Consider the following 26,718-nt stretch of genomic DNA (forward strand, 5'->3'; position numbering starts at 1 on the left):
TTAATATCATGAATGTTACGGGTATCACTTCTCTGCTTTTCTTGATAGTTTTACCACATATATATGTATTTCTAGGCTGGTGTTTCTTGATCTTTTTTTTTTTTCCATTATCAATCCTAAGTAGCCTTTTCAGAAATTTTCTTCTTATCACTCCCCTATGACATTTTTACCCACATATACAATCTGTTTACATATTTTATGTGTATCTGTGATTTTATAAATAAAAAGTATCTGAGGCCTACTTTTTTTAACTTTTTAAGTTAAATTTTTTTTTAATTAATTAATTTATTTTTGGCCGCGTTGGGTCTTCGGTGCTGCACGTGGGCTTTCTCTAGTTGCGGCGAGCGGGGTCTACTCTTCATTGCGATGCACGGGCTTCTCATTGCAGTGGCTTCTCTTGTTGCGGAGCATGGGCTCTAGGTGCACGGGCTTCAGTAGTTGTGACACATGGGCTCAGGAGTTGTGGCTCGCTGGCTCTAGAGCACAGGTTCAGTACTTGTGGTGCACAGGCTTAGTTGCTCCACAGAATGTGGGATCCTCTCAGACCAGGGATTGAACCTGTGTCCCCCGCATTGGCAGGCGGATTCTTAACCACTGCACCACCAGGGAAATCCCAAGTTAAAATTTTAAAGGCTATTAGTATTTCACTTAATTTTATAACTGTATTTGCTGTTTAATGTAATATATTCCTTATATAAATTGTGATGATCAAATTACATATGCAAATTAACAATTTATATAATAACAGCAATGCAATCAAGTTTTTAAAAAATTAAACTCATTTTTCCAACAAAACACATTGAAAAAATTAATTTCCTACAATATTTAATAAACTTTGAACTTTTGCTTGCTCTGAGAAGAAACTTTTAATTTAATTAGCTACTAGATACTCATTAAAATATTACTGACATTTTTTTCTTGTCGGTACTTAGTATAACTAACGAAGGAAATAAATAATAAAAGGAACTAAATAATGAAGGAACTAAATAATAAAACAGAATATTTTTATTTAATTCTAAAAATCAAAGTCACACACAAAAGCAGAGAGAGGATCAAACATAACATCCACAAGGCAGCCAATGGCAACCAACTGACACACACAGACCACCTCTAGTGATGACTTCAAGATCAGTCATTTGAAAGTCCTCCAATCATCTATCCACCACAATTTTGTACCCCTGACCTTGCAAACACTCTGCATATCTTCCACAAAGTCAATGTCAGAGTAAATGGTGCTCAGGTGATATTTGAGAAAACTCAAAAAGAAATCAAACACTAAGATTTTGCAGGTAGGGTTAAGCTTTGGAGGGCCACAAACCATTATAATATCAAATGTTTTTTCACCTTCAAGACCAATTTTTGCCACCAAAAGAAACAGTATGAACCCTGCCAAGAATGCATGTTCTAGACAATATAGGTTCATTTTGAACTTCATATAAATGGATATATAGTGATTTATTTAACTCAACACTCTTTTTAGTAGTCATTCATGATGCTACATGTGGCTGTGGATCATTTATTTTCATTGCAGTAGAATATTCCACTGCATGAATTTATTCATCCATTCTACTGCTGGTGGACATTTGGGCTGGTTCTGGGTTTGAACCATTACAAACAATGCTGCCATAAACATTCTTATAAATATGTACCACGGCACATGTGCACAAGTTTGTCTAAATATATACCTGAGAAAGGAACTCCTAGGTAATAGTATATGCATCATATGTTCTACATCACTAGGTAATAATCAAACTTTTCCAAAGTGATTGTGCCCATCTACACTTGCATCAGATCATCCTCCAATCCTCTGCAACATCACCCTCACTTGGTATTGTCAGACTAAAATTTTCTGCAACTTTTAGGAGGATAGTTAAATCTCATAATGGTTTTAATTTACATTTTCCTGATTGAACATTTCATATATTTATTAATAATCTGAATTTCTTATCTTGTAAAATGCCTGGTTAAGGGTTTTTTTCTATTGGGTTGTATTTTTCTTATTGATCATAATAATATATATATAATTATCTATTTATATGATATCATATATAAATTATGTTACATACAATTACATATATAATCTAATAATTAAATCTCTGGTAGTTATTCTAAATATAAGTCCTCTGTTAGTTACATGTGTTGCAAATATATTCTCCCACTTTATACTTGCTTTTCTCATGCTCTATGTTATCTTTAGATGAACATAACGTACTATCATTTTTCTTTATGTTTTGTTTTTGCATCTTGTTTGATAATCCTTACCTAAGGCTAAAGTCAAGCTTACCTATAAAACTTTTAATTGTACTTTTCACTTTTTGGTCTATAATCCACATAGAATTGATTTTTTTGTGCATGTTGTGAGATAGGGAGTCAATTTTGGTCTTGCCTTTATAGAAGCCCAACTGTCTCGGCATCATTTTTTTAAAAAGCCCTTTCACCACTGCTCCATAATGCTCCTATCAAAAATGAAGTGTCCACATATGTGTTGGTCTATTTCCATTCCAAGAAATATCCTGTTCCATCATCTCTTTCTCTAGCCCTCTGCTAACACCCTAATGTCCTAATTACAAAACAAATCTTAATATCTAGTAGGTCAAGTCCTGCTACCTTGTTATTTTTCCAATTCAAAAGTATCTTGTCTATACTTAGCCCTCTGCATTTCCTTATAAATCTTAGAGTTAGCTTGTCTATTTAAGACTAAGTAAATCTTCTGAGATTATGGTTGCGATATCACTGAATCTGTACATTAAATAGGAAGATTAATGTCACTAAAAGAAAAAAAAGGCTTCAGGGAATTCCCTGGTGGTCCAGCGGTTAGGACTCCGGAGCTTCCAATGCAGGGAGCACAGGTTCGATCCCTGGTTGGGGAACTAGGATCCTGCATGCCGTGCAGCATGGCCAAAATCAAAACAAAACAAAAAAACAAGGCTTCAAATCCATGAATAGTATTTCTCTCAATTTATTTAGGTCTTTTTAAATATCTCACAATAAGGTTTTAATATATTCTCCATGAAGAGGTCTTACACATAATTTTTGGGATGATTCTTGAGTGTCTGATTATTTGTGTAGCTTTTATAAACTTTTTCTAAATTTTAATTTCTAACTGTTGCTGATACATAGAAGTTGTACTTTTATATGTTAAACATAGTATCATTTTTATCATTTTTAATTTTTGCATATCAAGCTATCTCACTAAATTCTGTTAATGTTACTAATTTTTATATGTAGAAGATTTTAGATTTTCTATGTTCACAATCATATCATATGCTTTGACAGCTGTGTATTTTGCTTATTTTTCTTTCTTGCCTAATATAATAGAATGATGAACAGAAGCGATCACAACCCGTATCTCTGTCTTGTTCCTGATCTCAATTTGGAATCTTTCAAGGTTTCACCATTAAATATAAGGTCTGGTTTAAACTATCAAATATCATATTGAGAAAGCTGCCTTATACTCTATTTGCTAAGAGCATCTTTGTGAATAGATACTGAATTTCACCATGTGATATTTTTCTACATATACTGAGACATGGTTTTTCTCCTTCAATCTGACAATGCGATGAACAGCACTGATTTTCTGTTAACCCTACCTCATATTTCTAAGATGACCCCAACTCAGTACTGCTATATCAGCCTTTTTGTGAATCTGGTCTATATTTTTTCTTATATTATACTTTCTTAAATCAAGGTCATGCTACCTTCATAAATGAGGGAGGAATTATTTCTTCCTTCAATTTTTTGTACAACTCTAAACAAGTTTATTTTTGAGAAGTTTTTATTACTAATTTTTTTAATGATTATAAGAGTATGAAAACTTTTAAATTATAATTTCTCTTATGTGGGTTTTATAAATAATATTACTAAGAATTTGTGAACGCCATCTAGTTTTTTCATTTACTGGAATAGGTTGTTCAAAATACCTTATTGTATTTTCAATATCTGCCAATATGTCTTAATTCTTTTCCATTCCTGATATTTGCACATACTCTTCTTTCTCCCTGACCAGTCTCATGAAATGTTTACCTATTCTCTCAGTTTTTTCAAACCAACATTTAGCTTTCTTGAAACTACCATATGTATATTGTTTCTATTGAGGAATAATTCACATACCACAAAATGCCCTTTTGAAGTACATAATTAAAGGGATTTTACTACATTCACAGAATTGTGTAAACATTACCACTGTCTAATTTCAGAAATTTTTCATTAACCCAAAAATAAACTCTGTACCCATTAACGGTCATTCCCCATTTCCTCATCCCTCCAGCCCCTGGCAAGCACTAATCTGCTTTTGGTCTCTATGGATTTGCCTATTTTGGACATTTCATATAAATGGAATCATACACCATGGGGCTTTCTGCATCTGGCCTCTTTCTCTTAGCATAACGTTTTCAAGATTCATTCATGTTGTATTACTTACCAGGACTTCATTCCCTTCTTATTGCCAAGTAATATTCCTTTGTATGGATGTGCTACATTTTGTCTATCCATTCATCAGTGGATTGACATTTAGGTTGTTTCCACTTTTGACCTATTATATATAACACTGCTACTAACACTCATGTAGAAGTTTTTGTGTAGATATATGTTTTCAATTCTGTAGAGTATGTATACTAAGAGTGGAACTTTTGGGTCATATGGTAACTCTATGTTTAACTTTTGAGGAAGTTTTCTAACTACATTTTCTAACACAGCTGAACCACCAGCAATGTACGAAAGTTCCAATTTATCCACACATTCACCAATAATTGTAAATGTTCTTCTTTTCAAAGTGGTATCTCATTGAAGTTTTTTTTTCTAATTGAAGTATAGTTGATTTACAATGTTGATTTCTGCATACAGCACAGTGACTCAGTTATACATATTCTTTTCCATTCTGATTTATCACAGGATATTGAACATAGTTCCCTGTGCTATAAAGTAGGACCTTGTTGTTTATTCATTCTATGTATACTAGTTTGCATTTGCTAATCCCAAACTCCCAATCCTTCCCTCCCCCACCCTCCTACCCCTTGGCAACCACAAGTCTGTTCTCTATGTCTGTGAGTCTGTTTCTGTTTCGTAGATATGTTCATTTGTGTACTATTTTAGATTCCACACATAAGTGATATCACATGGTATTTGTCTTTCTCTTTCTTACTTCACTTAGTAATGATATTGCTGCAAATGGCATTGTTTCATTCTTTTTTATGGCTGAGTAATATTCCATTGTATATACATACCACATCTTCTTTATCCATTCATCTGTAGATGGACATTTAGGTTGCTTCCATGTCTTGGCTATCGTAAACAGTGCTGCTATCAACACTGGGGTGCATGTATCTTTTCAAATTAGTTTTTGTCTTTTCCGGATATATGCCCAGGAGTGGGATTGCTGGATCATATGGTAACTCTATTTTTAGTTTTTTGAGGAACTGCCATAATGTTTTCCATAGTTGGTGGGAATTTATATTCCCACCAACAGTGTAAGAGGGTTCCCTTTTCTCCATACCTCTCCAACATTTATTATTTGTTGACTTTTTAATGATGGCTATTCTGACCAGTGTGAGGTGGTATCTCATTGTAGTTTTGACTTTCATTTTCCTAGTGACTAAGATGTTGAGCATATTTTCATGTGCTTACTGGCCACGTGAATATTTTCTTTGGAGAAATGTCTTATTCAAATCGTTTGCCCATTTTAAAACTGGGTTATTTGTTTTCTTATTGTTGAAACTAAAAGTTTTATATATATTCTGGATACTAGCACCTTAGCAGATAGATGATTTGTAAGTATTTTCTTCCATTCTGTGAGTTGTCTTTTCACTTTCTTCATAGGACCCTTTAAAGCAAAAAAGTGTTTAATTTCAGTGGAGTCCAGTTTATCTAGTTTTTCCTTTGTTGCTTCTGCTTTTGATGTCATACCTGAAAAACTATTGCCAAGTCCAAGGTTACGAAGATTTATGCTTATGTTCTCTTTAGAGTTTTATAGTTTTTGCTCTTACACCTAAGCATATGTCTCAATTTGTTAATATTTGTATATGGTATGAACAAAGGATCCAACGTCATTCTTTTGCATGTGGATATCCAGTTGTCACAGTAGCATTTGTTGAAAAACTATTCTTTCCCATTGAATTGCCTTGGCACCCTTGCAACTGACAATAAATGTAATGGTTTATTTCTGGAGCCTCAATTCTATTCCACTGAAGTATATGTCTATTCTTATGCCAGTACCATGTTGCCTTGATTACTGTAGATTTGAGTAAGTTTTGAAACTGGGAATATGAGTCCTTTAACTTTGTTCTTTTTCAAGATAATTTTGGCTATTCTTGGTCTCTTCCTTTCCATATGAATTTTAGAATCAGCTCATCAATTTCTTCAAAAAAGACAGCTGAAATTTTGATAAGGACTAAATTGAATCTGTAGACCAATTTGGGATGTATTGTCATCTTAACAATATTAAGCCTTGTAATCTATGAACATGGGATGGCTTTCTATTAATTTAATTTGTTCTTTAATTTCTTTCAAAAAAATTTTTGTGGCTTTCCACAAACAACTCTTGCACCTCTTTTGTTAAATTTATTCCTAAGTATTTTATTCTTTTTAATGCTATTGTACAAGGAATTTTCTCTTAATTTCATTTTTGTATTTTTCATTGCTAGTGTATAAAAATACAACTGATTTTTGTACAATGATCTTGATCCTGCAACCTTGTTGAACTTGCTATTAGCTCTAATAGTTCATTTGCGGACTCTGTAGGATTATCCATATACAATGAGTTCCTATTATTTGTGGTAGTTATGTTTTCTAAAGTTGTCATGACTGCTGAATTAGCGAGTATTGAATGACTGTCCTAAGAGTAATACACATACACAGATTATGATCTTAAATCCTAAAGGTATCTCATTCTAGTTGATTCTCTTTTATTTCACAAAAGAGAAAATGAGGTTCAGAAGTGTTAAGGAAACTGCCTGAGGCCACTTCCCCAGTGGGTACCAGAGTTGGGACTCAAACTCCATAGAACTGGCTCCAGAGCCAGAGCTTCTCTTACTATATTGTACTGTCCCTTATCCTCTGGTCATTTCTGTATGAAAGCTGAAACAAAAAGGTAGAGTGTTGCCTTTTCAACCTCAGCTGAGAAGGTGTGTGTCAGGCAACTCAAATTTTTCACAACAATTTTCAAATTTTTTCCCAAATTTTTCACATGTCCATGAATGACTAGAAAAGCACTGCAAGTATTCATTTTGGAGTTACAAATAAATTTTAGTGAGTAGGTGAATTCTCCACAAATAATGAGAATCATCTGTACAAGATTATGCCATCTGCAAATAGAGACAGTTTGACTTCTTTTCGAATCTGCATGATTTTATTTCATTTTCATGTCTAACTGCTCTAGCTAAAACCTCCACTTCAATGTTGAATAGAGGTGGACAGTGCTGATATCTTGATCCTAATCTTTGGGGAAATGCTTTCAACCTTTCACCATTAAGTATGATGTTAGTTGTGGGTTATTCAGATACCCTTTATCAGGTTGAGGAAGTTCCCTTTTATTCCTAGTTTATCAAGTGTTTTATAATGAGAGGGTGCTAGATTCTGTTACATGTTTTTTCTGTTTATATTGAGATGAATTTTGGAATGTGTTTTTGTCCTTTCTTCTATTAATATGGCATATTATGTTGATTGGGTTTTGTATGGTGAACTAACCTCGCAATCCTGGGATAAATCCCACCTGGATTGTGCATAATCCTTTTTATATGTTGCTGGATTCAGTTTTGTGGTTTTGTTGAGGATTTCTGCATCTCTATTCATAACAGATACTAGTCTGTAGTTTTCTTGTGCAATGATTGTCTAGTTTTGATATCAAAGTAATACCGGCTTCATAGAATGATTTAGGAAGTGTCCCTCCTCTTCTATATTTTGGAAGAATTTATGAAGCATTAGTGTTAATTCTTTAAATGTTTGGTAGAATTCACCAGTGAAGTCACCTGGGTCTATACTTTTCATTTGGTAAACTCTTGATTACTCATCCAATCTCTCATTACAGGTCTATGCAGATTTTCTGTCTTCTTAAGTCAGTTTCAATAGTTTTGTCTTTCTAGAAATTTGTCCATTTCGTCTCAGTTATCTATTTGTTGGCATAAAATAGTTCATAATATTCTATTATACTCTTTTTTATTTTGGTTAAGATCATACTAATGTTCACTCTTTCATTCCTCATTTTAATAATCTGAGCCTTCCTTTTTCTTGGTTAGTCTAGCCGAAAGTTTGTCAATTTTGTTCATCTTTTCAAATAACCAACTGTTGGTTTTATCTTCTATTGTTTTTCTATTCCCTATTTATTTCCACTCAAATTTTTATTATGTCCTTCCTTCTGCTTACTTGGGTTTAGATTGCTCTTCTTTGCCTTGTTAATTAAGATGGAAGTTTAGGGTCACTTGAGATCTTTTTTAATGGAGGTGTTTACAGTTATAAATTTCCCTCTGAGCACTGGTTTTGATGCATCCCATAATTTTTGTATGTTGTTTTCATTTTCATTAGTCTCTATTTTTTAAATTTCCCTTGTGATTTCTTTTTTGATCCATTGATTATTTAGGGTAAGGTTGTTTAATTTCTACAGATTCGTGAAATTTCCCAAATTTCCTTCTGTTACTGATTTCTGATTTCATTACATTATAGCTAGAGAACATACTCTGTATAATTTCATCCTTTCAAATTTACTAGGAATAAATTTATTTTATGACCTAATATATATCTATGCTGGAGAAAAATACATGCTGCACTTAAGAAGAATGTGTATTTTGCTGATTTGGGGTGAAGTGTTCTGCAGATGTCTAGTTAGTTTATACTCTTGTTCATGTCTTCTGCTTCTTGTTGATCTACCTAGTTTGTTCTATCCTTTATTGAAAGTGGGATATTTACATTTGCAACTATTATTATTTGTGTATTTTTCCCCTCAATTCTGTCAGTTTTTGCTTTATGTATTTTGAGGTTCCTTTGAAAGATGAACTTATGTTTATAACTGTTATACCTTCTTGATGAACTGACCCTTTTATCATTACAAAATTCCCTTGTCTCTAGTAAAAAGTTTCATCTTAAAGTCTTATTTTGTCAGATATTAGTTCAATCACTCCAGCTCCCTTTTAATTACTATTTGTATGTATATCTTTTTTCATCTTCTTATTGCCAACCTATTGGTGTATTTTAATCTAAAGTGTGTCTCTTACAGACAGCATTTATAGCTGACGCATGTTTCTTTCCCCAGTCTGCCAGTACCTTGTCTTTTAATTGAAATGCTTAACCTGTTTACACTTAACTTAATTACTGATAAGACAGGATTTATATCTTCCTTTGCTATCTGTTTACTGTAAGTCTTATGTCTTTTTTCCCCTCTATTCCTCCATTGCTGACTTCTTTTTGTTAAAATAGATATTTTCTAGAGTACCATTTAAATTCCCTTGCCATTTCTTTTACTATATTTTTTGAGTTATTTTCTTAACTAACATCTTAACTTATAACAATCCATTTTGAATTAATACCAACTTAACTTCAGTAGTATACAAAAACTTCGCTCCCATATACCTGTTCTCTCTCCCTTCCTTTGTGTTATTATTGCCATACAAATGATGTCTTTATACATTACATGCCTATCAACACAGATTTATAATTTTTGCTTTATACAGTTAGTTATCTTTTAAATCAGATAGGAAAAAATTACAAAAAGTATATTTATACTTTCTTTTGTATTTACCTATATAGTTAGCTTTATCAGTATGCTTTATTTCTTCATGTGGATTTGAGCGTCCTTTCATTGCAGTCTGAAGGACTCCATCCATCTAGTATGTCATATAGAGAAGATCTGCTAATGACAAATTTAAAACTTGGTTTTTAACTCATCTGAGATTGTCTTAATTTCTCCATTTAGAAGGATATTTTTGCTGGATATAAAATACGTGGTTTGTAGTCTTTTTCTTTCAGCACTTTGAATGTGTCATACCATTGCCTTCTTGCCTCCATGACTTCTGATGAGAAAGCACCTGTTTACCTTACTGAGATTAACTTTTATGAAAAAAGCTGCTCTTCTCTTGCAACTTTCAATATTCTTTTTACATTTGGCTTCTGACAGTTTGATTATAATGTGTCTTATTGTGAATGTCGTTGTTGTGAATACCACTGTGTTTATCCTTCTGGAAATCCTTGAGTTGCTTGAACGTGTAGATTTTGGTCTTTTATCAAATTTGGAAAGAGTTTGGCTATTATACCTTCAAGAATACTTTCTACCCTTTTCTCATTTCCTTTTGGAACGCCTATGATACACATGTTAGTATGCTTGATGGTGTCCCACAGATCTCTGAGGCTCTGTTTATTTTTCTTCATTCCTTTTCTTTATTTCTGTTCCTCAGACTGGACAATCCCAACTAACCTTTCTTCAAGTTTGTTTACTCTTTCCTCAGCTAACTCAAATCTTCTGTTGAGCCCTTCTAGTTAATTTTTCATTTGAGTTGTACTTCTCAACTCCAGAATTTCTATTTGGTTCTATTTAATAATTTGTATCTCTTTATTGATGTTCTCTATTTAGTAAGACATCATTCTCATATTTTCCTTTAGTTCTTAGACAGTTTTCTTTAGCTCTTTGAACATAATTAAAATAGGTGATTTAGGGTAAAGAAGATGTGGCACATATATACAATGGAATATTACTCAGCCATAAAAAAAAATGAAATTGAGTTATTTGTAGTGAGGTGGATGGATCTAGAGTCTGTCATACACAGTGAAGTCAGAAAGAGAAAAACAAATACCATATGCTAACACATATATATGGAATCTAAAAAAAAAAAATGTTTCTGAAGAACCTATGGGCAGGACAGGAATAAAGACGCAGATCTAGAGAATGGACTTGAGGACACGGGGAGGGGGAAGGGTAAGTGGGGACGAAGTAAGAAAGTGGCATGGACTTATATATACTACCAAATGTAAAATAGCTAGTGGGAAGCAGCCACATAGCACAGGGAAATCAGATTAGTGCTTTGTGACCACCTAGAGGGGTGGGATAGGGAGGGTGGGAGGGAGATGCAAGAGGGAGGAGATATGGGGATATATGTATATGTATAGCTGATTCACTTTGTTATAAAGCAGAAACTAACACACCATTGTAAAGCAATTATACTCCAATAAAGATGTTAAAAAAAAAAAAAGAGGTGATTTAAAGTTTTTGCCTAGTAACTCCAGAATCTGGGCCTTCTTAGGGACAGTTTCTATTGACTACTGTTTTTCTGGTGTTCAGCCATACTTTCTGCATCCCTCATAACTTTCTGTTGAAAACAACATTTTAAATAATATAATGTGGCAACTCCGTAAATCAAGATTCTCCTCCCTCCTCAGGGTTTGTTATTATTGCTGTTTGCTGTTTTTACTGTTTATATATTTAGTACCTTTCTTAAACTAATTCTGTAAACTACATATTCTTTGGCAAGTACAACCACTGCTTGGTTAGCTTAGTGATAATCTTTGGTTGAGGAGAGATTTCATTAAATGCCTTGCCAAGGGGTTGTCTGTGCATATTGGGGGATGCTTTCAACATTCAGTCAGGCAGTTTACAACTCTGCCTTAGCCATCACATCCTGCTTGCCCAGAGACTCAAGGTCAACCATGGTGACAGCTTAAGGCATTCTTAGGTCTTTCTTGAGCAGGCACACAGCCCTGGACATGACACAGCTATATGCACATATGTGACCTTCAAAATTTCCAGGAATATACTGGAGCTTTTCAAAGCCCCTTAGGATATCTCATTTTCCAGTTTTTCCTTTTAAGCTTTTTGAATAGCCTATTTGTTTGCCCCAACTGTTATCCACTGCCTCAGGTAGTCATAAAGGTAAACAACTTCCATCCAAATGTTTTCAACAAATGCCTCCAGAGAAAGATTTCTGCAAATGGGTGAGCTCCCAGTCAGGCCAAATACATAAAAATCCATGAATGGTGGTTCCCAGGAAATTACCAGACAGGTCAAATAATAAAGATTCTCCAGAATGATGTTTTTAGAGAGCTCTAAATCCATCCAGCCCCCTTCAGTGACTGCTAGACTGCTGTTTTTTACTGAGATTGTGGGACCTCTTTGTTTTCGAGACTACTGTAGAGCTGGGTAGAGGGCAATGGAAATAGGGCAAGTTAAAATGCCACAAAACTCACTGTTCTTAGTAAGATTTAGTCACTCACTTGAATGAATACTCCTTGGATTGTTGCAAGCTTTTGGTTATTTCCAGAGTTCTGAAAAAGTTGATTTTGACAATTTTTGGCAATGTTCTCATTGCTTTTATAGAGGAGGGGCTTTTTGGAGGTCCTATTTCACCATTCTTCTGAGGTCAGTCTGCTTTTTATTTCATTTATTTTCATCACTTCTTTCTTCTTTCTTTGGGCATACTTTGCTGGTCTTACTCAGACTTCCTGAGATTGATCAGCTCATTAATTTTAAGCCATTCTTCTTTTCTAGCATATACATTTAAGATTATATATTTCCCTCTAAGTACTACTATAGCTGCATCCCACAACTTTTGTTCTATAATATTTTTATAATTCAGTATAAAATACTTTCTAATTTCTGATATGCTTTCGTCTTTTACCCAGGTGTTTCTTAGAAATATATTTAATTTCCAAACATAAGGCAATGTTCTAGTCGGCTTTCTGCTTCTGATTTCTAGCTAAAATTTAACTGTACACTGTGTTCAGAAGACATAATTAATATGGGTTCAATGCTTTGAAATTTGAGACTGAACTTGTGGCTTAAAATAGGGTCAACTGAAAAAATTTTGTAGTTGGAAAGTGTTAATTAGGCATTCTGTATACATCTATGAAAAAAAGTGGTAATCCTTTTGTTATAATCTTCTACATCCTTATTGATTTTACGGTTGTTCTATCAATTACTGAGAAAGGGGTGTTAAATCTCCCACTGCAGTTGGTTACTTGTTCATTGGTCTTTATATATGATTTACTGTGAGGCTATGTTAGTAGATGTGTTCAAACTGGAAATAATTATGTCTTCCTAGTTAAGTTTTATCAATATGAAGTGAGCCTTTTGAGCAACAGTAATATTTTTTGCAAGCCTTACATCTAAGTCTTGAAAACTATTTGATTGGGTTTTTAAAAATCCAGTCTGACAATGTTTAATTGGAAATTAATCCACTTACATTTAATGAGAATTACTGTTATATATGGATCAACATCTACCTCCATCCTACTTTGTACTGCTTCTCCCACTTGTTCTGTCTCTCCTACTACTTTTTTTTCCTTTGAATTTATTATTAAAAAGAATTATTCCAAATGTTTTCCCTGTACTGGTTTGGAATTTTTACACTCAAATTGTGTTCTTTTAGAAGTTACCCTTGAAAATATTACACGTATCCTTTAAACTTATCAATGTCTAACGTTAATCAATACCTTAGAAAAATACCTTTTTCTCCATCATCATTATTCCTGATTGATATGTTATTGTTGCTTTAATTCTGTACACTTTTTAAGTTTTTTAATTACTGTTTTAAGTAATCAATGTTCATTTATATTTATTCACATAAAATGACTCTCATTGTTCTTCTTTTTTTTTTTTTACATCTCTGATCTGCATTTTCCTTCTGCCTGAAATAAATTCTTTAAATTTCCTTTGGTAAGTTGGCTGGTGGCACACACTCTCAATTGTGTGTCTAAAGGTCTATTTTACAATCATTCTTACAAGATATTTTTTGCTTGGTGTAGAATGTGTGGTTGGTAGTTATTTTCTTTCAGGCTATTACAGATATCCCACTATCTTTTTTTTTTTTTTTTTTTTTTGCGGTACGCGGGCCTCTCACTGTTGTGGCCTCTCCCATTGCGGAGCGCAGGCTCCGGATGCGCAGCCTCAGCGGCCATGGCTCACAGGCCTAGCCACTCCACGGCATGTGGGAACTTACCGGACCGGGGCACGAACCTGTGTCCCCTGCATCGGCAGGCGGACTCTCAACCACTGCGCCACCAGGGAAGCCCCCCCACTATCTTTTAGCTTCCACTACTGCTGTTGAAAAGTCATCCATCAGACTAACTAATATGACTTTGAAGGAGTTCTGCCCTTCCATCTTGCAAAGATTTTCTATATTTGGTTTTCTGTAGTCACTATATCTTTCTATATGTGGATGTCTTTTAATATACACTTTTGGAATTAGTTAAACTTCTTTAACGTCTGATTTGATGTTCTGGAAATTTTCCAGTGACCAAACCTTCAAGTATTTTGTCTACTCTATCTTTCTCTCCTCTCCTTCTAGGACCCCAGGTAAATACATATTTGACATTTTCACTCTATCCACTATGCCCCTTTTCCTTTTTTTCTGTACCTTTCATCTTTTTTCTCTTCATACTGTATTAGGGATTTCTTTTGGTCTATCTTCCAATTCACAAATTCTATCTTCATCTATAGCTACTCTTTTCTTAAACTTGTCCATTGGGTTTCAATTTCAATTATCATGTCTCAGTTCAAAATGCTCTTTCTTTTTTTTATATTTCAAATCCCATAGGTCACATTTTATAGTTTCCTATGCCTTGCAACTGTATTCAAACTTGTCCCTTATTTCTTTAAAATTGAATCGTTTTTGTAATCGTACATTCCAATCTCTAAGATTTCTAAGGCATTAAAAGTCTTTTTCTGTTTTCTGTTCTCATTCATGTTGTCTTGTTTTGTTGTGTGCCGGCTTATGTGTGACTGAATGCTGGTCACTCTACTTGAAAAACTGTTTATAGGAGTAATGTAAAGCATAAAATAAAGGTATTTTCCTTTTGAGAGGATTTGTGTTTGCTTCTCTTGGGCATCAGAGAACACTACCAGCTCTGGACCATGTTAAATCACAATCAAGGCTTAAGGTTTGCTAGACAACTCAGGCATTTTGAAAGCAGGCTGTAATTCCTCAGGATGGCTAATCCATTTCTTCAACCTGAGGGTGATGCCTTCTGGAGTCCCAGTTTATCATGAGAAGGGCATCCTGTTAGACATCCCACCATATGAACATCCTGGGCTTTGATAATTCTTGCTCTTGCCCTGAAATAATGATAAACCAAAGTTCAAATTTACTGAAATTAGCAAATGCCACCAGGGCAAAAGCAGCTTCCATTCTCATTTACTTACTAGAGTAAAAATTCAGTCATCTCCTCAACTTTTTATTTAAATGATTCAAGATACTGATAAACAATGTGACCTGTGAAGGAATTGGATTTTAGTGACTTATTAAAAAATACTGGCACTTAATCCACGCTATATAAGAGTCCTTTGAAAATGATCCAAAGACTTTTTATGCCTTACTAACTGTAGAAGTGTAATATTTTCATATTTATTATAGTATAGGCAATGCTTAATGCTCTACCACTATCTACCATTTATGGCATGAATTCATGGTTTGATATTCTTATTTATTTCTCCTATTAAGCAGTAGCATTCTTCTTATTAATTCTGATAGGTTCTTTTTCTTTTAAGTAGAAATAATCTATAATAAATGTGTAAATATCTTTTGATTTCCTGAAGTAGTCCTTAGATTTCAAATACATAGAATTTCTTAAGAAGAAATGAAACAAGTTCTTTAACTAGACTTTATACCAAGTTGCATCATCTCTGAGGTGGTCAGAATTTATTCAACATATCCCTTGCCTATTCTTTTTTCCAATGAAGTGGATTTTTTCCTTCTTTATATCTGGATATAACCAAATATAAAGTCATGAGAATTCAACTTGTCTACTGCTTAAGCTTTCTTCACACATAAAGACCTGTTTCGATGTTGTGAAACTTGGAAGCTGAAAACTTTGAAACAAGAGCAAACATGCAGTCATCGTAAAAGTATTCCTAATTTTCTCATGGCTTTTTTTTTTTTTTTTGGCCGTGCGGCATGTGGGATCTTAGTTCCCCAACCAGGGATTGAACCTGCACCCCCTGAAATGGAAGCGTGGAGTCTTAACCACTGGACGGCCAGGAAAGTCCCAGAGTATTCCTAATTTTCTAAGTTTAAAGAAAAGATAAATTTGGGCATCATTTGCATTGCCTTTGTTAATTTCTTTTGTCTCTATTCTTTCGTTTGTTATTTGGGAATTACATGTTTAATTAGAGAAACACTGAGATCAAATATATGTGCTATAAGCATGTCCTTAAGTATATGATTAAAAAAGAGCTATAAACTAGTTCACTGAATGTAAGTAGACAGCCATATTTTAGATTAATGAAGAAAAACCACTAAGTTGTATCCTATTATAAATATTGTCATCAAAGTAATTGTATCAATTTTAATGGAATTTTGGCATTGTTTTAGGAAAAAAAGTTGTTAATTTGGGGGTTCAAGAACACATAAAGGGGCTTCCCGGGTGGCGCAGTGGTTGAGAGTCCGCCTGCCGATGCAGGGGACAAGGGTTCATGCCCCGGTCCGGGAAGATCCCACATGCCATGGAGAGGCTGGGCCCGTGAGCCATGGCCGCTGAGCCTGCGCGTCTGGAGCCTGTGCTCCGCAACGGGAGAGGCCACAACAGTGAGAGGTCCGCGTACCGCAAAAAAAAAAAAAAAAAAAAGAAAAAGAAAAAGAAAAGAAGAACACATAAAATATTTATTTCATTGAAAATAATGGTATATGCTTTCAACTTACAGGAATTTACCTAGAAGTTTTCTCAGGGTCAAATTAATCTCTTAAGGGATGAGACAATTTAAGAAAACTGGACCTTTGTCATGTTTTGAGATTTTTTTTTTTGCCATTTCTGTTTTGATTTTATGGCATTTTTTTCTATTAAAGAAAAACTGTGTTAATTCATTCAAGAAATATCAAGTATCTGCCAAATTCTTGATGCTGGAGATATATCAACAAAAAATAGTCCAAAATTTCTGCCCTCAGGGCTTACATTATACTGGTCAAACTTGAGATTTCTTTTTTTTATATTTCAATCTTATATTTATCTAGATTTTGGTATAAAGTGACTCCTTTTTTTCCAGCGTAGGCTTTGGTTTACAACCTTGTGATAGCAAAGCTCTACTAATGCCCTGACATAAACTTTCTAGAAGACAATTTTGCAGTGAGTATCAAAAGTTCTTCTAAAAAAAGCTTTAAAAATATTCATGAAAATAGAAATTTCACTCCTTAGAACTTAACTAAAAGAAATAATTAAGGATGTACACAAAGATTAGGATATTCATCATAGCATTACAATACTAGAAAACTGGAAACAATTCAACTGTCCAATAATATGTGACTGGCTGAACAGATTATGGTACTTCTATATAATATGAATCATAAACAATCACTTAAAATCATGCTTTATAAATTATAAAATTATATGTAAAAGTGATATACCTTGTTTAAAAATATGAAAAGATATGAACAAGCTGATCCCATATATGAGTATAGATAGCTATATTCCAAAATATCAATCACAGTTAACTCTAGATTATGAAATTGGGAGCAATCTTATCTCTTTTTGCTTCTCTGTTTTTCCATATTTTCTACTAAATTAGAAAATAACAATTGCAATAATGAGTCAATAGAGACTATGTTATGTACAAAACTCAAAAGGTGTTTAAAGGGCTTCAGTTTAATCTTTAAAACAAAGACTAAGGATTACAAAACAAGAGCCAAAGCGTATTTATAATTTGCTCTTTTCTCCAAATAAAGTATTGTGACAATTCTACAGAATTAGAGCACTGCTAGAAAAGAAATACCATAGAATAATGCCCAATATTTCCAATTGTAAGGTGGCATTAGATAATCAAAATAAAAATACATTTTGAGTTAATTACCTATCCAGGGCTTCTTTGAAGTACTTCCTCTGGACATCAAACTGAAAGACTGTACGTTCACAATCCGTTGAAGCATTATCACTACCCCCATGTTTCTTCAGGAAGGCGTCAAACCCATTCTCATCTGGATATTTCAAACTACCCATGAATACCACTAAGTGGAAAGAACACAAAGTCACAGAACACAAAGATACAGACAATGTTTTTATTAACAAGGATGAAATTTCTCATATGCAGAAAAAAAAAAAAGAAGAAAATATGTCATGAACAATGGTTACGTCTGGATAATACTTTCTTCATTACACTTCTGTTTTTGTAATTTTCTATAACGTTCATATATTACTTTTATTCTCAAAGCCTAAACATTTTATTTTTAATGAAAGAAATACATAATTTATTTGTGAAAAGGTTAAAATGTAAACACAGACATATAAACAGATTAATTTCTACTGTAAAATCTCATGAGAAGTTTACCCTCAACTATTGAATAGCTTAGAAAACCAGAACACAAAAAAATGAGTAATTTAAGTATCATAACTGTATAGCATTCACAAAGGTTTTACTTGGGTACATTCATAATTAAACTGAAGATTTTCTGTTTTATTTTGATATTAATCATGCCTTTTTATTTTATTTCTGATGCTTTGACATCTTGAGGCCTTGCCAGCCCTGGAAGAGACTGCCCCTCCCAAGGCTACAGACTAAATTCCTAGAGGTTAGCAATTTTCTCCTGATTTGTTGGGCTTCCTGTACCTGAATAATAAAACCTACATTTTAAAATAGTTTTCTAAGTGGTTTCACTCTAATCTTCAAAATAAGTGCACTCAAGGAGATTAAAATTAAGTCTTCCCCTATGATATCCACTAACATTTTTTCTTAGTTTTTCTCTTATTAAACAAATTATAATTCTACCAAACCAGTTACTTATCTTTGAAATCATTTCATTCAAATTTAGAGGGAAAAACACACCCGGGAATGATATTTTACAAAGATCTTACTGTGCTCCAAAAAGTGTGCCAGCCCTGGGAGGTCATCTGGATCAGCAAAACTCCCAACTCCAACACAAAGAGCCGCTGCAGACTGGAGTAAGTAGAACACATACAAATAAACAGTGAGTCAATCCTAAAGGAATAATATTATCATCTCATTTTAAAGATTCACTTGGAGATGGACTTTTTCCAATAGAAAGTAACAAAATTCTTTCCCTGAGAATCAGGAGGAGCAGCAAAGTGAAACTCACCAGAACTGTGTCAGTTTCACCCTGCTGCTCCTCCTCTTGCCATCCTGCCAAATGCTGAAGAGGTGCAGACCTAAGGAAAAAAGCAGAAACAGACAGAAAAAAGCGAAGGGGGACTGGCCAGCCCACCCAAGTATTATATTGTGCCAGCATTTCAAAGTTCTGGACCAAGTTTGTTTCCTGATTTATCAGATTTCAGAAATCTGCAGAAGTAATATACCTGAGTAGATTCTGTCTAAAGATCTCTAAGCAATTAAAGGCTCTCTGTGTTCAGTAACTCAGTTACTAGATGGAAACTTCTCAATATGTTACTCAGAAAATCTTGTTTTTATTAAAACAGGGCATAAAATAACAAGTCAGGAAAACATCTAACAAAGAAAATAAATAAATGGTTAAGAAAGAAAATCTTTAACTATTAAAAAACTACAGAACTAAACTTTAAAGAGGCTTTTTAGTTCTTCACTTCTTATTGAAGATATATAAAATACTTATTGGTTGATATTCTCCCAATACCTTGGGAAAATCAGTTTCCAACAAAATAGATGGTCAGGAGGCATACCAAATTCTGCATTTAAAATGATCAGGGCATACCATTATATCATTATAAGTTAAAAGATACAAAAGGGGAGAGAAAAATAGTCAATTTGAATCCTTGAGGATAGAAAGTTGAATTATTAACTTTCCCAAATTTTACAAATGTCAATTTTAAAGGGCTAACAGATTCGATGACACAAGACTGTTTTGATAAATGGTTATCCTCTTAGAGGGCTTTTAAAAAATAGCATACACCTGGTATAAAGTCTAACCATGTGTCAGAGGAGAAAAAAAAAAAAAAGTACGTTTTTGGAAGAACCAAATAGTCTCACTTGATACCATAAATCCCATACTTAAGCCTTAGGCACATAAACTCAGTTACAACATGAGGGAATATCCACTTCTTTAAGGCACAGTCTAACCTGTTCTGTGATGTTTAATAGATGCCTAACCTGCTTTCAGCTCCAACTACCCCATAAAGTTTTCTTGTCTCGACCAGCAGGGTTGAAGACATTTTTGTATAAGTTGACTTAAACCACAGTCTATCAGTCAGCTTTGACAACAGCAAAAACAGGCTCTGCAATTGCTAGAAAAGAAATTCATACTTGAGAATTATCTACCCAAGAAATTCATACTTGAAAAATTCATACTTGAGAATTGACTTAAGAAAGGCCTAAACAAATCATAATTCAGCATATATCATATTTAAATTCCAATCTTGTTAATTTATCAAAGCTTTCAGATTAAGAACAATTTCCTTTTGAGAGAAGAAAATAGAGGGGATAAAAATGATAACTCAAAAGAGTAGTTAACTTGCTAATTAGGTAAAAGTTCTCCAAAAACCTCAAAATTTTTTCTTCCCACTACCCTTATAAATTCACATATTTATCTTGAACACATTTCACATTTTTCAAACAAAAAATCATAAAACCGCTGCAAACCCTATACTACTCTTAAGCCACCTCTTACCTAGACTATCTACGTTATTTCCCTTTTGTAGGCATTTATTCATTCAATGAATATAAATCATTTTCCCAGATCATGGGATCAAAGGAAAGCCTTTCACTCGTGTACCCACTGCATCTGAATCTAAACAATTCGATCTCTTCTTCAAATTGCATTAGGTTCCTCCATTCCTTTCTAATATCCAGAGAATTAGCTATCAATATCTTATGAGGGAATATATCATACCAAGTTCTCAGAAAAGAAAGGCAGCATCTAAGCCATTTTTTAAATGATCTCTAGAATGTGACCTTACTGCTTCTAGATGAGGTAACATTTGGAGTTTGATGCACTTAAGCAAGATAAAAAGGGGTACCCAAAATACTGGATGCACATATTCATTTGTCAAAGAGGTTCACAATTTCTGTATAAATCTAAGATATTTTATTATATCTTGACAATAAAATTGGCTGTCAAAACAATTCTTAATTTAATCCTAGAGTTTTGCTCATCAGTTGATAGAAGGTATACAGAAGTCCAAAACACAGGAAAAGCTACAAATAGACAGACATATAGAAAGAAACTTACAGACAAGGAATATTCAGTTATGAAGTTATAACACAGTAAGTTTTGGAGCTAAAATGGACTTTAAAATTTATGTAACCTAATTCTCTTGTTTTAGAAATGAGAAAAAAATGAGAAAATGAAAAGGCCTAAGATCATTCAGAAAGATAGTGACAGACTCAGAATTAGAATTCAGGTTTCCTGACTGTCAATGTTCTTTCCATTTCTGACTTTTATCATTTCTTCCCTTCTATTATTCCTCTATTTGGAATTACTAGATCTATTTTAAATTAAAAGTGAATTTATTAATTCCCAATTTACTTACAAAGACTTTAGTATAAACTATCAAGTAGCATATATATATATATTTTTTTCCCCCAGTGTTTTGGTTTTCATCCCTAAAGCTTTCCAAGCTAAAACCACTTGACCTATCTTGCTCTCCCAAAACAGGCATCACTCACAATCTGAATAGCAAGGGCAAATAGCTTCTTTAAACATGACTCAATCCCTCCAACACCTCAGTGAAAGAATTGCCACAATCTTCTTTAAAAAAAAAATTTTTTTTTCCAGGAAGAGTTATCTATCAAAGAATTTATTTAGGCCATATCTGCTACTTAAATCTCACATCTTCACACTTTGAGAGCTGACTTTATAGTATTATACATATGACCTTTAGATTTTAGTGTTAATAATCTGAACTTTAATTCATTCTTTGAGGACTGTACCATGTTGAATGCATTATCAATATTCAAGATACTAGCTTTAACAAACATTTGCTGATCAATTCCACTATAATAGCTCCAGAATATTATCCTCCAATATAGGTATTTCCTACTGCAAAATGGAAACATTCTTAAAAAAATATCCAGAGAGGAAAATTATCTCTATCAAGCCCTACTTATCTATTCACCTATTGTCATTATATGTTTCACTAACTAAGCTCAACTCCCCATTTCTATTTCATTTCTTCCAATTTACTTATTATTTATTCAGACCTCTGGTGCTTCCTCATAAAAAGAGATAAATCAGATTCAATTACCAAGACAGAAATTACCCATATGAGGACTCTTAGAACCCTAGGCCCAGGTGAGGACTCTACACTAGCCTTGTTCTTTTATTATGCTTTTTCCAGTCTCTCCAAGGATGATACTCTCTCTTATTCCTCTATCCCAGGCTAAGAATTATGCGGATCCTCACCTCCAGACATTTGTTTTTAAAACATATAACGCAGTCAAATACTACCAGTGATTACCTCTGAGAGTTATGGTTATGGGCAACTTTTATATTTTTGTTTTTCTTTATTTTCCATTAGCTTCTATAATAAGCATTTGTCACTTTTAAAATTAGAGCAAAACATTTTTTTAAATGTAATCTTTATACAGAATAAATATACCTTTACTAAGATCAAAAGATATATATTTCCTTTTGGCCATTAAGAGATAAACATAACTTTGGAACTTATCCCAAAGAATTCCCAAATTAGAAAAAGATATAACAGACATGATTCACACCTGTTTTTCGGTGGTTTTCTTTCTAGCTTCTGCCCTCTCTTCTAATTCTTCCAATTCATTATCCTCAGTATCAAGATCATCATCATCATGTTCATCATCATCATCAAACTCATCTTCATCATCAAAACCCTCTTCATCATCATCTTCTATTTCCGCTCCAGAATCTTCATCATCATCGTCGTCGTCGTCATCATCTTCTTCTTCTTCTTCCTCCTCTTCTTCTTCCTCTTCATCATCTGTTGCATCACCCATTTTACCTTCCACATTACTTAGGTCTGAAATCAAAAGTGCCTGCAAGCCATTTCGTAATTTGATGTATCTAAAAAAAAAAAAAGAAAAAAAAAATCACTAAACATTTGAGTCAGCCATTCATTATAGTACACCAATGCAAGTGATCAGCTTACCAGAATTATTTTAAAAATCCAAGTACACACACACACACACACACACACACACTATTTTTAAACTAATGAAAACTGGTTGATTGTGAGGAGAACCTCAAAAGCTTATCAGTTTCCAAGTATCTACAGGGAAAGGATAAGAGAGATGCTTCCCTGTTTGTATTTTCTAAATACAGGGAATCTACCCTGTTTGTATTTTTAATTTTGAACTATGAAAATATATTTACCTATTCAAAAACTAAATTTTAGAAGTTAAACATAGACAACAAACCCACCACCCAGCCTCCCTTACTATTTTTTTTAGCTTATAAGTATTTAATAAACATTCTACCATACCAGAAGACCTACCCTAAAAGAGACATATCACTCAATATACAGAGCAGTCATATCAGCTTAAATATTGAATCAAAATCTCATTATATTTAAACTCTGTTGATTCCTTTTGGTACAATGTGTTTGATATTTTATACCAGTCTCCAAAGATGCTTTTATGAACTAAGAAAATGGCTACATCTCTAAGAAAAGTAAATCCCACAGACTAGTAGCACCGCTGTAAGCATGACTATCCTAATTAGTAAAACTGTTGTGCCAGTTTGATGACTGAGTACCTATGACAAACTTCTCGCATTTATACTCATTGTTCAGTGTGTTAGTCAATAAACATTTACTTAGCAGCCTGAAGTGTATAAGATACATTAAGGGTAAAGAGAATAAAATCACATTATTCATCCTCAGGCACTCACTAGTACAATACAATAAAGCCAGTACAATACAGAATGACAGAGGTAAACACAGGTTGTTAGAAAGAAGGAAGCAGTCAGGGAAGGCTTCTGAGATAAGGTACACTTAACCTGAGCATTGAAGATGGGGAAAAAAAAAAGTTTTCTAGCAGAAACTATAAAAAATAACATGCAACAAGAAAAGGAGCCTATGAGTCAAGATGGAAGACAAAAAACATGGATTTATCTCCTTCCCATATCAAAATTCACATTTAAAAAACAGCGGGCTTCCCTGGTGGCGCAGTGGTTGAGAGTCCGCCTGCTGCGCCCCCGTCCGGGAAGATCCCACATGCCACGGAGTGGCTAGGCCCGTGAGCCATGGCCGCTGAGCCTGCGCGTCCGGAGCCTATGCTCCGCAACGGGAGAGGCCACAGAAGTGAGAGGCCCAAGTACCGCAAAAAAAAAAAAAAGTTATGGTTATTTTTTGTTTTGGCTTTGTTTGAGAACAAAATCACAACAGACTTTGAAAATGTTAGCATAGGAAACCATAAACAAGACGAAAAGACAACCTACAGCATGGAAGAAAATAGCTGCAAATGATACAACCAACAAGGGGTTAATTTCCAAAATGTACAAACAGCTCATATAACTCAATATCAAAAAAACAAACAACTCAATCAAAAAATGGTCAGAAGACCTAAATAGACATTTCTCCAAAGAAAACGTACAGGTGGCCAACAGATACATGAAAAGATGCTCAATATCACTAATTATTAGAGAAATACAAATCAAAACTACAATGAGGTACCATCTCACACCAGTCAGAATGGCCATCATCAAAAAGTCTACAAATAATAAATGCTAGAGAGGGTGTGGAGAAAAAGGAACCCTCCTACACTGTTGGTGGGAATGTAAATTGGTGCAGCCACTATGGAAAATAGTATGAAGGTTCCTTAAAAAAACTAAAAACAGAGTTACCATATGATCCAGCAATCCTACTCCTGGGCATATATCCAGAAAAAATGAAAACTCTCATTTGAAAAGATACATGCACACCAATGTTCACAGCAGTGCTATTTATAATAGCCAAGACATGGAAGCAACCTAAGTGTCCATCAACAGATGAATGGATAAAGAAGATGTTACACACACATGCACACATACACACACACACACAGTGAAATATTACTTAGCCATAAAAAAAGAATGAAATACTGCCATCTGCAGCAACATGGATGGACCCAGAGATTACCATACTGAGTGAAGTAAGTCAGGGAGAGAAAGACAAATATTATATCACTTATATGTGGAATCTAATACAAATGAATTTATTTACAAAACAGAAACAGACTCACAGACGTAAAAAACAAACTTATGGTTACCAAAGAGGAAAGGGAGGGCGGGGAGAAATAAGTTAGTAGTATGGGATTAAAAGATACACACCACTATATATAAAATAGATAAACAACAAGGATTTATGTATAGCAAAGGGAACTATATTCAATATCTTATAGTAATGAAAAAGAATCTGAAAATATATTATATTTATACATGTATAACTGAATCACTTTGCTGTATACCTGAAACTTACACATTAATGTAAATCAACTATACTTCAATAAAAGAAAGAAAAGGATGCCATTACGCAGACCAGAAGTTTTTAGAAATTATTAGAAAACATGTGAATTTAATCAGATTAATGGAGAAAATAGAAAAGAGAACATGACAAGGTATTAGTTCTTCCCAAGAAAGTCTGAAAAAAAGCCTACACTACCCACTCCCACCCCACACACATACCTCAAGTCTATCCTTAGCAGCCTGAAGAAAGCAGATCAGGTGTATTATGGGCTAACTTGTGTTCCTCCAAAAGTCTTATGTAAAAAGTCTTAACCTCAGAATGTGACTGTATTTAGAAATAAGGTCTTTAAAGATGTGATTAAGTTAAAATGAGGCCATTAGGGTGGGCCCTAGTCTAATCTGACTGGTGTCCTGATTAAGAGGAGGAAATCTGGACACACAGATACTGGACATGCCCACACACAGATCAAAGAGCAGATGGGGAGACAGCAAGAAGACCGTCAACTGCAAGCCAAAGGGAGAGGCCTCAGAAGAAACCAAACCTACTGACAGCTTTATCTTGGACTTCTAACCTCCAGAATTGTAAGAAAATTAATTTCTGTAGTTTAAGTCACTTTGGTATTCTGTTATGGCAGCCCTAACAAACTAATACAAGGCCATTTCTCTTTTCAAAATCCATCAATGGCTTCCCATCATACTTGGAATAAAATCCAAAATCCTTACCAGGGCCTAGAAAGCTCCACATAATCTGGCGCCCCACCACTTCTCCAAACTTCTTTCCTACTCTTCCCTCATTCTCTTTGCTCTGACCAAAACGTTATTGTTCTTTCTTGAACATCTGCTCCATCTCTTTCAAGTCTTTGCTAAAATGTCCCCTTTTCAAACACGCTTTCTCTGACGCACTATCTAATATTGCACCCCAGTCCATCCCTATCCTCTTTTATCCTGTTTTAACTTTTTTCACACTATTTATCATCACTTGTTTTTGTTTTTTAGTTTTTTGGGGTTTTTAAAAACTTTTCTGTCTGCACCTTTAGAAAGTTAGCTCTGAGGGCAGGACTTTTCTTTTTCTTCATAGCTATATTCCCAGCACCTAAGACATTGCCTGGCACTTAGGAAACATTTAAGAAATATTTGTTGAATGAACAAAAGAATGTTAATGCCTAAAGGGGACCTGATACGTGATAGATACTTAATATCTGCTAAATGAAACAAAATATCAAGTAGTTTTATAAAATAAATAAAATTATGTGTACACATATACACACTAAATGTACATAAAGGTATAGCAAAAGAACTAAAAGGATACAAACCAAATGTAACAATAATATATACATCTGGAGAGAGGAATAAAAGTAGAGCAAGATACGAGAACTTTCATGCTTTACTCTATAATTTCTACATATTTTTCAATCTTTTGTAATAAAAATACAATCACTTATTTGTATAATAAAAATAATTTAATGAAAATCCAAAACCCACT

General features: G+C 33.9%; 1 protein-coding gene across 2 annotated transcripts in view; it reads right to left on the minus strand.

Moving 5' to 3' along the window:
* Positions 1-26,718, minus strand: part of NRDC (nardilysin convertase) — a 91,765-nt gene that overhangs the window by 46,634 nt on the left and 18,413 nt on the right. Inside the window, exons 2-6 of one of the 2 annotated variants that reach the window (XM_060021846.1) lie at positions 22,538-22,856; positions 19,973-20,106; positions 18,990-19,059; positions 18,748-18,829; positions 17,750-17,903 (exon numbers count right to left, since the gene is read on the minus strand). In XM_060021846.1, the coding sequence (XP_059877829.1) occupies positions 17,750-17,903; positions 18,748-18,829; positions 18,990-19,059; positions 19,973-20,106; positions 22,538-22,856 (759 nt within the window). The remainder of the gene's footprint in view (positions 1-17,749; positions 17,904-18,747; positions 18,830-18,989; positions 19,060-19,972; positions 20,107-22,537; positions 22,857-26,718) is intronic. The other variant, XM_060021856.1, reaches the window with a different exon arrangement.

The sequence above is a fragment of the Delphinus delphis genome, chromosome 1 (genome assembly GCF_949987515.2).
Source record: "Delphinus delphis chromosome 1, mDelDel1.2, whole genome shotgun sequence".
In the NCBI taxonomy this organism is placed as follows: Eukaryota; Metazoa; Chordata; class Mammalia; order Artiodactyla; family Delphinidae; genus Delphinus; species Delphinus delphis.